Source organism: Armigeres subalbatus, chromosome 2 (assembly GCF_024139115.2).
Source record: "Armigeres subalbatus isolate Guangzhou_Male chromosome 2, GZ_Asu_2, whole genome shotgun sequence".
In the NCBI taxonomy this organism is placed as follows: Eukaryota; Metazoa; Arthropoda; class Insecta; order Diptera; family Culicidae; genus Armigeres; species Armigeres subalbatus.
In genome coordinates, this window is record NC_085140.1 from 45,156,286 (window position 1) to 45,169,668 (window position 13,383).

At 41.0% G+C, this 13,383-nt stretch overlaps 1 protein-coding gene across 1 annotated transcript in view; it reads right to left on the bottom strand.

Moving 5' to 3' along the window:
* Positions 1–13,383, bottom strand: part of LOC134208949 (uncharacterized) — a 540,525-nt gene that overhangs the window by 349,949 nt on the left and 177,193 nt on the right. The window contains exons 3-4 of the mRNA XM_062684917.1: positions 1,417–2,602; positions 874–1,346 (exon numbers count right to left, since the gene is read on the bottom strand). Of these exons, the coding sequence (XP_062540901.1) occupies positions 874–1,346; positions 1,417–2,602 (1,659 nt within the window). The remainder of the gene's footprint in view (positions 1–873; positions 1,347–1,416; positions 2,603–13,383) is intronic.

Below are 13,383 nucleotides of genomic sequence, written 5' to 3' on the forward strand. Positions count from 1 at the left end.
CATCGAAAATCGTTGAAATTTCTCGAATTGCATTTTTATACGGGAAATTTTCATGGAATTGTATGCGATACGCGTCTTCAATCTTATTAATGATGTGAAAATAATGCTTACTGATGCTACTTGCCCAACTTTCCCCCAATGCATATGAATGAATGCAAACTAATGCGAAAAATGAAAATATTGGGAAGAATATTTATTCCTCTAAAGTGCTGCCTCGACATCTCAGATAAGCATTTCTTACAACATCTTAAAATACACAAGAAAGGTCACCATCACCGCGACAGTGGTCAAACCACAAACTTTGATTGTTTTTGTTCGTAACTTCCAATTTTTTTTGGGTTAACTAACAAAATGGGTTAGGAGACTCTAGATACTATGGAAACAAGCCACAACCGTTAGTTTACAATATAACATTAGGCAAGCATAAAGAAAACACGAAACAGAACATATAGGCAAAGCAAAAGAAGAAATGAAATATAAAAAAATAAATTCAAATTAAAAGATATCGTATGCGGAGAAGGTGCGATGATTGATTAAAGAAACAAAGCCTACACTACCTATAATCATAAATAAGCATTCCTCAACTACGCAAATGCAAAATCAATAAATTTTCAATTGTGAATGTGACACACAAGACAGGCGCATATGAAAGAAGAAGCCGAAATGGAAAGGATGGAAAATAGCTGACGGAGGGGCGGCTCTCGCATGTGAGGTATCAATCCCCGACGAAGCGTGCGCGAAAAATATGTGGGGTCCGTATATGCACAGGAGTAGGAGGAAGCAATGAAAGATCGCATGTCGAAGCACGACGGCGATGCACCGAGAGAGAGGTAGGGGCCGGGGAGTTTTAGCTGCAAGGAAAATGAATCTTACCCAGCGCAGCGGCGCGAAGTCTGGAAGATCTGGTTGTTCGGATCGGCTGCTGTGGTTGGGCCTGTTGTGGCTGTTGTTGTTGTTGCTTAGCCTGTTGCTGAGGAGCGGCAACCTGTTTCAACTCGGGTTTCGCGGCACGAACGTTACTGCGGTCTCGAGATTTCCTTGGCTCGTGAACTTGCAACTTTTGCGGTTGGTGCAACGGTGACAGTGGCAATGAGCTGCTTCCACCTCCTGCCCCACCGAGGGAGCCGGTAGTGGTGCTCGGACGTGGTTTTGCTCCTGTGGCGCTACCACTGCTGGCAGCAGAGGTAGAGGATGTGGACGAGGAACCGGCTGACGTGGCCCGCCATGGCCTGGACGTCGACCAAGCGGAGGCAGATGATGCTTTCGAGTGATGTAGCGTTGATGATTGAGATTTACTATGAATTGCACTTGACGAAGGAGTATTGGTTGCTGATCTAGACGTTGATCTAATGAAGAAAGATAAATGTCTAAGTTTGAACCAAACATTAGAAAATAAATCGTCCCAACAATACTTACTTCTTTCTATTATCCAGTCTTTCAATTTCGTTTTCTTGGACAGTGTTTCTTAAATAAATAGGTTTCCGCCGGTCGGCTTTATATTTCGCTATCCTATCTATGTCCTTGGCGGCGAACATTTCAGTCGAGGCGGCATTCATCGACGGAGACGGACTGTGGCTGTGATTCGCCGCCGCCGATGCCACCACCGGGATCAAGTTTTCCTTGCGGGATTTGAGGGCCCGAGCGTTCGTCGTCGAAGAGGAACTAGCCGAGGAAGACGACGAAGCAGATTGGGAGGACGAATTCGCCGTCGGCGCCACCGAAACCTTCGGCAAGAGTCCATCTTCCTTGTGGCTCCTGGCACCGGTCGGTTTGGGCTTACTGCTGCTGCTTCCGCTGCTACTGCTCATGTTCGCTTTCGCTCTTTCCGCTTCCTTCTCTTGGCATATTATATTTAACAGGCGGCTGATGGGCGTCGATTCCGGGCCGAAAAAGTCCGAGATGGTTTTGGAGCGGGCTTTCAGGAAAGCGTCATGCCTCCTGAGGACCGGGTGCTGAGACGGTGGTCTTCGCTGTTGCCCTCCACTGGACGCGACGGCGAACGCTGATGCGATCGGTTGCTGCTGATGGTGGGTGTAGTTGTGGTGGTAGGAATTCGAGATGCCACTAGATGGCGAATAGCATAGACCGACGACGTTGGGCGACGGCGGTGACCCGGGCGAACGTTGCGTGACTAGAGGTTTCTTCGGAAAGGATACCGGTGGATGTCGTTGGACTTTACGGAAGTTTACCGCAGGAAATTTGGGTTGCCCCGATAGGGAGGTAGGCGACACCTTCGATCGATCGAGACTGGATGATCGGGGATGAACGATCCACCGGGGAGAACGCTTTTCAGCGGGGAAAGCGTCGGATGCCTGCTCCGCGCGAAGCACCTGAAGGATACTGGCGAGACTTGAGCTAGAGGGTTGCGTGTGGGGTTCGTTGCTGTAATCTACGGAGACCGGTTGATGTAGATGATGATGCTGATGGTACGGCTGGTGGTGCGGATGATGATGATGATTGTTCGGTTGATAGATCGCTTGTTGCACTTGATGAGGTTGCTGTAAACTAGAATTATGTTGCGTTTGGCAGCTTACGTTGGCAGTGGCGGATGAAAGCTTCTTCTCCAGCTCTAGAATGGCGTTGTTGACAAATGGTTTGTTATCTGCAATGGAAGATAAGAGAAGGAAATAAACGTAAGTCACTGTTCTAATGAAAGCAGAGATCAATAGTTGAACAAAAATGTACAAATATACTGGAAGTAATTCTTTTTTGGATATTGAATATTTTTTGGATATTGTACGATTACCTTGAAAAAATAACTGACAAATACCTTGGACAAATAACTGACAAATTTATGAAAATTTATAAGGGTACGTCTCAGGGTTGAACAGGGTTGGACCAGAAATAAATCACTAGTAGGTACCAAATTTAAAACAGAAAATCTAGTTTCAAATTCTTTTAAAATTTAATCGGGTAGGAATAAACAAATTTATGCAATGTTGTCTACAAACAATCAATGCTTCTACCGTCATGGCATACTTAACATTGACTACCTGTAAATGTCCAACTTTAGGTTGGACACTAGGGTCAGTTCAAAAATCGATTTTGCCCTACAGTGCTCATCTGATTCTTTACCAAGTTTTGAGTGTCCTCTGAAAATTTGAGCTCATTTGGATTAAAACTGATTTAGCACAAGCCGTTTCAAGTTTGCATGCAAATTAGTATGGGTAAATTGTTTTTCATTATACTGTTAATGACGCTTCCCCATCAAGGGCAGGTTAAAAGAAAACCTACTTAGCCAAAAGGAATACTCAACAGCTTTCACTCAGTGAAAACCGCATCTCAATTAATCGTTCCAAAAATTAGTAATCGAATTTAATCTATACCGTGGTTTTCTGGAGCTAATTACGTAACTATTCATCAGGCAACATTGCTGCTCCTGGCCTGAAAGATAGCACGGACAAATTCAGGTTTCTATGTCTGTACGTTTCAATGATGCACTCAAAAAAGCTTAATGAACATGACTAAAGATTCGCTACCTATATGAAAATAGATTACTAATTATTGGGGCGAATAATCAAGATGCGCTTTTCGTTGATTGAAAGCTCTTGAGCATTCCTAGCTATGTAGGTTTTTTTTAACTTGCGCTTAATGGGGAAGCTTCATAACCAGTACAATGAAAAAATAAATTTCCCCATACTAATTTGCATGCAAACTTGAAACATCTTGTGCTAAATCAGGTTTAATCCAAATGAGCTAAAATTTTCAGATGACACTCAAAGCTTGGTAAAGAACCAGATGAGCACTGTGGAGCAAAATCGATTTTTTGAACCACCCTATTGGACACATTATATAGTATTGATTTTTCCTTGGATTTTTCAATAGGGGTATTCACTTACCGGCGTAGGTTGCTGCGTATCGGTTTATGGAAATGTTTCATAGGCGATTTGAAATATGTCCCTTGTGATTGAGTGTGAAACATTTCTATAAACAGATACGCAGCAACCTGCGCTGTTAAGTGAATACCCTAATGTAAATGATTACTGGACTTCTCTATTGTTAATTTTCCTATTTTCTACAAATATTCAGGGCTTTTCAGAATAATGATTTAAATATTGGAATACTGGAATGAAAATCCACTATTTTGAACTCAATACATACGCTAATTAATTAGCGGGTGACGATAATTGTAAAAGAAATAGATCTCAGAAGGAATTTATCACCATAATAAACATCAAATTAATTAATAATCCTATTCTGCCCATGATCGCATATTTGTAACATTTGCATTTTCGTTGATTTTGTAAATCATTTGTTAATCCTCCCCACAAACTTAATCATTTCCAGCTTAGCACAGATAAGCAAAATAGTAAAGCCTATTTTACTGTTGTGGGATTAGATGCAGTAAATTAAGCTTTCTGCACATTTTTTAAAAAATGAACAAAAAAGCGAGTGTTACAAATATACGATCATGGCCAGTATTACAGACCATCAAGACCATAGTAAAAACTCGAATTCTCAAATCTCATTCACGATTCAAATCAAGCGCGAGTCAAATTCAACTGAGTTCATAACCCAGACAATTGTTCACGATTCAACTCGTGGTTTGGATCATTGCATACATTTACTTGCTTTTTTTTCGTTAAATGCTTTAAATTAAGATTATCCGCAAAACAATGGATAATGAATTCATATTTAGACATAGAATACGACTTCATTGGGTTTTAAAGAATTTTGAACCGAAATCATTTCTCGGCGAACGAGCCAAACGATGCGATTCTGCCCAAAAAACTCATGCACGATGCTCTTCTAGCGTTATTGCTTATAGTGATATGATAGCTATTGATATTGTCTTATCTATGGTAAAACGACCTATTATGGAAAGGTTATGTACCGTGTCAAAACAAAATTGATTCAAAAATTACCTGTTGGTCTTTTTCCACATTGCAGTAGTCGAATAGGTTGCTGGTTAACTATAGATTCGTAAATATTACGTCAATTGGGCTAAACTTATGTTGTTTTGTTTTTATCACAATAAAAATAAACTACCGCAATAATAGGACACAGTTGCCTATCGTTGCGACATTTTTTCAAGGTCAGTCCTATTGTTGCGGTATCGCATGCAATTCTTATGGAAATCGATACCACAACAATAGGACATTAGCACTACCGCAATAATAGGCTCGAAGGATTCAAATTTTTAGTGAAAAATGTCGATTTTTCATAATTTTAAACGGAATTTTGTCAAACAAAGGCTGCTCTAGTCGTTAATTCGATTAGTTTTAGCGTATCCACAATTGTTTTTAATGCTATTATATCCAGAATGCACTATTTTAACACTACCGCAACATTAGGACATACCACAACGATAGGACGTTTTACCCTATAACCGCAATATGAGTGTACTAAACGATGATTTTGTATTTAATCTACGTCGTCTTTTTAATGTACACACTTAGTTTTTATTTTTGCAGCTCAGCAAAAATCTGCACAGCCGTGCGCCAGCAAAATAATAAACTGATATTTCAGCCGAAATGACGTTTGTTAGCTGATTTTCGGCAAAATATTAGCTGATTTTCAGCAATTTTGACAGAAATATCGGCAAAAAACATGATTGCTGGAGCACGGCTGTGCGAATCTCGGTAAAAGTTGACCATTTTGCTGAGATCCCGGTTAAAAAAATTAAGTGAGTAGGGCGAATTTGAAATATGCCGTAAGGTACAGTGGGGTAAGTGGGTAAAGGTTATCGTATAGTTCATGTTTACGAGGTCATAAAAGTTGAATATAAGGTAATAATTTTGAATAGAGCAAAATTGTGACCTGTTGTGATGCTTATTCATACTTAATGAAAGGCAAAGCACGGCACGGTAAATGCTGGGTAAAGCGTACCATTGGTACTTCGCGTACATGAAGGAATAAAATAGACCCCATCTTGCGGTCCTTAGCCTCTTACCCAGCAACTCCTATCCCTACCTCCCCGTGGTGCTGGGCGGGATACGAGCAACCTTAGGGAAGATCGGGTAACCAACCCCGGTGGGAACTATGGTCGTATGCTGACAGGGAGAGGGTGTTCTCCATGTCAGGATCGGCACACAACAGCGTCTGTTCTCCATGTTAGGGGCAGCTGATCATCGTCCGAGTGCCAGCGAGGGACTCTAAGTGAAACTGTGCACCATGGTCCACCGGGAATAAGGAGGAATGGTCCTCCGGAAATTTAGGGGGTTTGGTGTCAGGCCCTGCAAGCCAGCCTTTAAAAAATCATAAGCAACGAACAATCAACAAGAGAGTACGGACCGGAACCATCGGCGAAGACCACTGCGATGAAAAGGGACCAGCGATTAGAAACTCGGTTCGTGGAACTGCAAATCTCTCAACTTCATCGGGAGCACTCGCCGATGTGCTCAAGGACCGTGGATTCGGCATCGTAGCGCTGCAGGAGGTTTGTTGGAAGGGATCAATGGTGCGAACGTTTAGAGGTAATCATACCATCTACCAGAGCTGCGGCAACACACACGAGCTGGGAACAGCTTTCATAGTGATGGGCGATATGCAGAGGCGCGTGATCGGGTGGTGGCCGATCAATGAAAGAATGTGCAGGTTGAGGATCAAAGGCCAATTCTTCAACTTCAGCATAATCAACGTCCATAGCCCACACTCCGGAAGCACTGATGATGCTAAGGACGCATTCTACGCGCAGCTGGAACGTGAGTACGACAGCTGCCCAAGCCACGACGTCAAAATCATCATAGGAGATTTGAACGCTCAGGTTGGCCAAGAGGAGGAGTTTAGACCGACTATTGGGAAGTTCAGCGCTCACCGGCTGACGAACGAAAATGGCCTACGACTAATTGATTTCGCCGCCTCCAAGAATATGGCCATTCGCAGCACCTACTTCCAACACAGCCTCCCGTATCGGTACACCTGGAGATCACCACTGCAGACAGAATCACAAATCGACCACGTTCTGATTGATGGACGGCACTTCTCCGACATTATCGACGTCAGGACATATCGTGGCGCTAACATCGACTCTGACCACTATCCGGTGATGGTTAAACTGCGCCCAAAACTATCCGTCATCAACAATGTTCGGTACCGACGACCGCCGCGGTACGACCTAAAGCGATTGAAGCAACCTGATGTCGCCACTGCATACGCGCAGCATCTCGAGCCAGCGTTGCCGGAAGAGGGTGAGCTCGATGGAGCCCCTTTTGAGGACTGCTGGAATTGGAATTGGAATTGACTGCAAAGCAGCCATTAACGACGCAGCGGAGAACAACGTCGGGTATATGGGTCGAAGTCGACGGAACGATTGGTGCGACGAAGAGTGCAGACAGATTCTGGAGGAGAAGGGTGCAGCGCGGGTTGTGCGGAGTGCGAGGAGGTGGAACAGCTGTGCCGTTCTCAAGAAACACGCAAGTTCTATCAGAAGTTCAACGCATCCCGCAAAGGCTTCGTGCCGCGAACCGAAATGTGCCGGGATAAGGATGGGAGCATCTTGACGGACGAACGTGTTTTGATCGAAAGGTGGAAACAGCACTACGAGGAACATTGGAACAATGGCGCTGAGAGTACAGGCAGTGAAAGTCAAGGCAGCGGAGGAGATGACTACGTCAGTTCAGCGGACGATGGAAGCCAACCAGCCCCCACCTTGAGGGAAGTTAAGGATGCCATTCAACAGCTAAAGACCAATAAAGAAGCTGGTAAGGATGGTATGGGAGCTGAGCTCATCAAGATGGCCCCTGAAAAGCTGGCCATTTGCCTGCACAAACTGATAGTCAGAATCTGGGAAACCGAACAGCTACCGGAGGAGTGGAAGGAAGGGGTTATATGCCCCATCTACAAGAAAGGCGACAAGCTGGAGTGTGAGAACTTTCGAGCGATCACCATCCTTAATGCCGCCTACAAAGTGATATCCCAGATCATCTTCCGTCGTCTGTCATCATTAGTGAATGAGTTCGTGGGAAGTTATCAAGCCAGCTTCGTTGACGGCCGCTCGACAACTGACCAGATCTTTACTGTACGGCAAATCCTTCAAAAATGCCGTGAATACCAGGTCCCAACGCATCATCTGTTTGTTGATTTCAAAGCGGCATACGACAGTATAGACCGCGTAGAGCTATGGGAAATTATGGACGAGAACAGCTTCCCTGGGAAGCTTACCAGACTGATCAAAGCAACGGTGGATGGTGTGCAAAACAGTGTGAAGATTTCGGGCGAACACTCCAGTTCGTTCGAATCGCGCCGGGGACTAAGACAAGGTGATGGACTTTCGTGCCTATTGTTCAACATTGCGCTAGAAGGTGTCATGCGGAGAGCCGGGTGTAATAGCCGGGGTACGATTTTCAACAGATCCAGTCAATTTATTTGTTAAGCGGATGACATGGACATTGTCGGCCGAACATTTGCAAAGGTGGCAGAACTGTACATCCGCCTGAAACGTGAAGCAACAAAAGTTGGACTGGTGGTGAATGCGTCAAAGACAAAGTACATGCTTGTGGGCGGAACCGAGCGCGATAGGGCCCGCCTGGGAAGCAGTGTTACGATAGACGGGGATACTTTCGAGGTGGTCGAGGAATTCGTCTACCTCGGATCCTTGCTAACGGCTGACAACAATGTTAGTCGTGAAATACGAAGGCGCATCATCTGTGGAAGTCGGGCATACTACGGGCTCCAGAAGAAACTGCGGTCGAAAAAGATTCGCCACCGCACCAAATGTGTCATGTCATTCATTCATTTCATTTGTTTAGTCTACATCTAAACAGATAACACTGAATCAACAATTTGACGCTACAATACACGGTTCGAGGCCGCATCTCTCCATCCTCGAATACGCCCCACGCTCGCCAAGTCGTTCTGCACCTGGTCGGCCCATCTTGCCCATCTCGTTCCTGCCGGATCGGAAGCGAACACCATCTTTGCAGGGTTGCTGTCCGGCATTCTTGCAACATGTCCTGCTCATCGTACCCTTCCAGCTTTAGCTACCTTCTGGATACTGGGTTCGCCGTAGAGTTGGGCGAGCTCATGGTTCATTCTTCGCCGCCACACACCGTCTTCTTGCACACCGCCAAAGATGGTCCTAAGCACCCGTCTCTCGAATACTCCGAGTGCTTGCAAGTCCTCTTCGAGCATTGTCCATGTTTCATGTCCGTAGAGGACAACCGGTCTTATTAACGTCTTGTGACTCGATATCGACTCATGGAAGCAAATTATGCCATATTAAAAAATATTTTCTGGGTTACTATGATGGTCCCTTCAAACAGCTTCCCAAGAATTTTCTATTCCACATCTCGATATTTCCATGAGTCGACGGTCCGTTCAACATCGACTCATGGAGGTTTGACTGTATAAAAATATAAAAGCATCATAATGTGATATATGTATAAAATATAAAGGAAAAGGAAAAGGAAAAATATAAAAATATGGAAAATATGATAATATAAAAATATTATAATATGAAAGTGTAATAACATAAAATTATATAAATATGAAAATACAAAAATGTGAAATATAATAGTTTAAAAATATTAAAACATTAAATAATAAATATGAAAGCGTAATGTTACATTTAAAGCAATATGAAAATATGGTAATATAAAAACATAATAATATGAATAATAATAATAACAAACACAAAAATAATAAAACATGAAAGTGTAAAATTAGGACAGTATAAAATACGTAAATAAAAAAATATTAAAATGTAAAAATATTAAATTATAAAAATATGGAAATTTCAAAAAGTAAAAAGTAAAAATATGAAAAATAAATATAATGAAATATGAAAAATAGGTATAATGAAATATGGAAAATAAATATAATATGAATATATGAAAATACGAAATCATGACATTGCTACGGTATATTTCGTGGACTGGAAACTAGTGATACTCATGTTGCCTTTGAAAGCTCTGTCCAGATTGCTATCAGAAATCAAGGTGGGTTTAGTCCTTAATTTCAATCTATGACAAAAATGACAAAAGCAGTATAATTACTATTCCGGGCCACGCTTATCTGTACCGTTACTAGGGAGAAAAGGAATAAGTACCACGGAGTTGGATATTGGGAAGGTATTCGTTGGGTCAGGATGTGCCTGTAGTTGGCAATGTGACCATGGTAGAACTTACCCCGTAGCACACCACGAAGAGGTATCTACCCAGCGTTACGGGTAGAAGAGTGAAATATTAGTAATTCAGTATTTTTCTACAGCTCACCTAAGTAAATAGAAGGTTATAGTGGTGAATGGTACACTCTAAAATATTTATCCAACTCGTTACACGGAAAAAAAATAAAAATTGCCATAAGTCAGCACTGAATAGCAATTTCAAGCTCTAAATATGTTGAAAAATCAAAAAATATCAATAGATTCAAGAAATTATTTGATTGAGCTTGAGCTTGAGCTTGATTGACTGCTCGTAGTTGCTACTCCATTATGACCAGATCAGCTGTTCTTGCACAGGGAACCAACAGATGTTTGCTTGGGATTAGCACACATCTTCAATGAAGAAGTACTGGTGATCTCATTTGTTAGTCATACTGGCGCCTGCCACGTCAGAATGCAAGTCAATGTAGGGAAGGGGAGAAATGATGATGCAATCACTCGCCCACTGCAAGCCGAATATACCTCTGCACTTGCCACGAGTTCATGCGGAATTTGTTGGAATTTCTGGGTTAGGTTGGAGAGGCAGGGGTCCGTCTTGGTTAACGAGCTGCCAATATGATAGATAGGAGAAGGTAACTGATGGAATTTCTAATTGGATGTAGGAAACGAGCTTTATAGTTCATTTCCAATTCTAGCAGATTACTGATAGAATACTCAAGTTGGAGGTATAGGAATAGTAATGGAAACGGTATGACAGTCGATTTCCAGTTCTAGCGATTGCTAGAACATGAGGAATAAAGAGAAAGATACAAAGTAGGAGAATGGAACGGACCTGGGATTTAACCCACGACCTCCTGCGTATGAGGCAGAAGCAGTAGCCATATGACTACCAAGCCCGCTTCAAGAAATTATTTGATTGGCTAAAAACTTGAAAACAAAATTCTAAAAAATCAAAGTGTAAAATTGATAAAATTGATAGAAATTGAATCATTTTTGACAGATGTTTCGTTGGTCTTGCTGGGTAGCATCAGCCATTATTATGACCGGAGGGTCTGTCTCATTTTGAGAATTAAACTTAAAAGTGACAGTTCGAAAATTAAAAAATCATGCGGTCATAAGAATGGCTGGTGCTTCCCAGCAATTCCAATAGGACATCGATGCAAAATGATTCGATATCTGTCAAAATAAGTAATCCCGGGTAGAGGTGAATAACAAACAAATAACATAATGATAACAAATTTTGCTATGATATCAGATTTAGTTATTCTTATGTTATTCATAAATAACATAAAATAGCATCCCAACAACAAGTTTTGTAATAATAGTAAAATTAGTTATTTATATGTTATTGTAAGAAAGAGCAGAACAACAAATGAAGAACACATTTTGCAATCATAGCAAAATTTGTTATTCATTTATCATTTGCATTTTGAACATATCAATAATAACTGATTTTGATATTTTTTTTTTTCTTCAAATTTTTTGCTATTAGTTTGTTATTATAATATCAAAATGCGTTATTTATGAGTTATTCGCTAGAGCAATGTCTGTTATTATTTTTGCTATTTTAGCAACTATATCAAACAAACTAATATCAGATTTTGCTATTCAGTTATTCATATATTAATAGTAAAATTTGATATTATTTTGCTGTTTTTTTCTACCCGGGATATCTATAATAACTGATTTTGATATTTTCTTTTCTTCAAATATTTTGCTATTGGTTTGTTATTATAATAGCAAAATGAGTTATTTATGAGCTATTTGCTAGAGCAATGTTTGTTATTATTTTTGCTATTTTAGCAACTATATCAAACAAACTAATAGAGCGATTCCAAGCAACAGCATCAAAATTTAAGAAAATTTTTAATTCATGATTTTCTATTGAGTTGAAACTTTGCACAGTTTTTCAATTTCATCTAAATCGTCATTTTTCGATATCAAATTTTCATATTGAGTCACGACTAACTTTTCAAAAGGGTGTATGTGAAAATGGTTCAAAAATATTTAAAAAGCTGCACAGCAAAAACGGAATGTTCGATTGTTATGATTTTTTCAGCAAAGTTAGACAACTAAATGGTGATTCTTAAGAAAATGTGCACAGTAAAAAATTGTTTGCCTTTATAAATATCATTTTGTCACAAAAACTCAAATATCTCAAAACCCTATCTTTTTTCGAACGTAATATTTTTAGGGAAAACGGTCCATTATATTAGCTATCTACCATAAAAATTTGGTGATGGTAAACTAATAAACAAAAAAGTTATGACATTTCAAACATTTCACAATTTTCACATATAGTAAACAAAAAAATTTCCGTGTATTTTTTTTTCAAGAATCGCATTTGATGCTGATTTTATTGTTAAGGGCCTTGCGTGAGTTAAACAAGTTGTTTGTATGATATTCCATATTTATGTATTCATCGATATTATGTATATTATATGTATAAATATTATATGTATAAATAAATAAAAATGAATTAATATTATCCTAAGTATTAAATTAAATGTGGCAGTTACACAATGTTGTTATAGAAACTCTAAGAGTTTTGGGTTTGAATTTTGGTATGGGTTATGATATCATGAAAACAGTTTATTAATACTTATTTTTTATTTATTTTTATTCAAATTTTTTAAAATATCGAACACTTTTGAATTATTATCAGCACAGTTTGAGTATTCATTCATTTCATTTATTTAGTTAACATCTAAACAGATAACACTGAATCAACAATTTGACGCCACAATGCACGGTTCGAGGCCGCATCTCTCCATCCTCGGATACGCCCCACGCTCGCCAAGTCGTTCTGCACCTGGTCTGCCCATCTCGCTCGCTGCGCTCCACGCCGTCTCGTACCTGCCGGATCGGAAGCGAACACCATCTTTGCAGGGTTGCTGTCCGGCATTCTTGCAACATGTCCTGCCCATCGTACCCTTCCGGCTTTAGCTACCTTCTGGATACTGGGTTCGCCGTAGAGTTGGGCGAGCTCATGGTTCATTCTTCGCCGCCACACCGTCTTCTTGCACACCGCCAAAGATGGTCCTAAGCACCCGTCTCTCGAATACTCCGAGTGCTTGCAAGTCCTCCTCGAGCATTGTCCATGTTTCATGACCGTAGAGGACAACCGGTCTTATAAGCGTCTTGTACATGACACATTTGGTGCCGTGGCGAATCTTTTTCGACCGCAGTTTCTTCTGGAGCCCGTAGTAGGCCCGACTTCCACAGATGATGCGCCTTCGTATTTCACGACTAACGTTGTTCTCAGCCGTTAGCAAGGATCCGAGGTAGACGAATTCCTCGACCACCTCGAAGGTATCCCCGTCTATCGTAACACTGCTTCC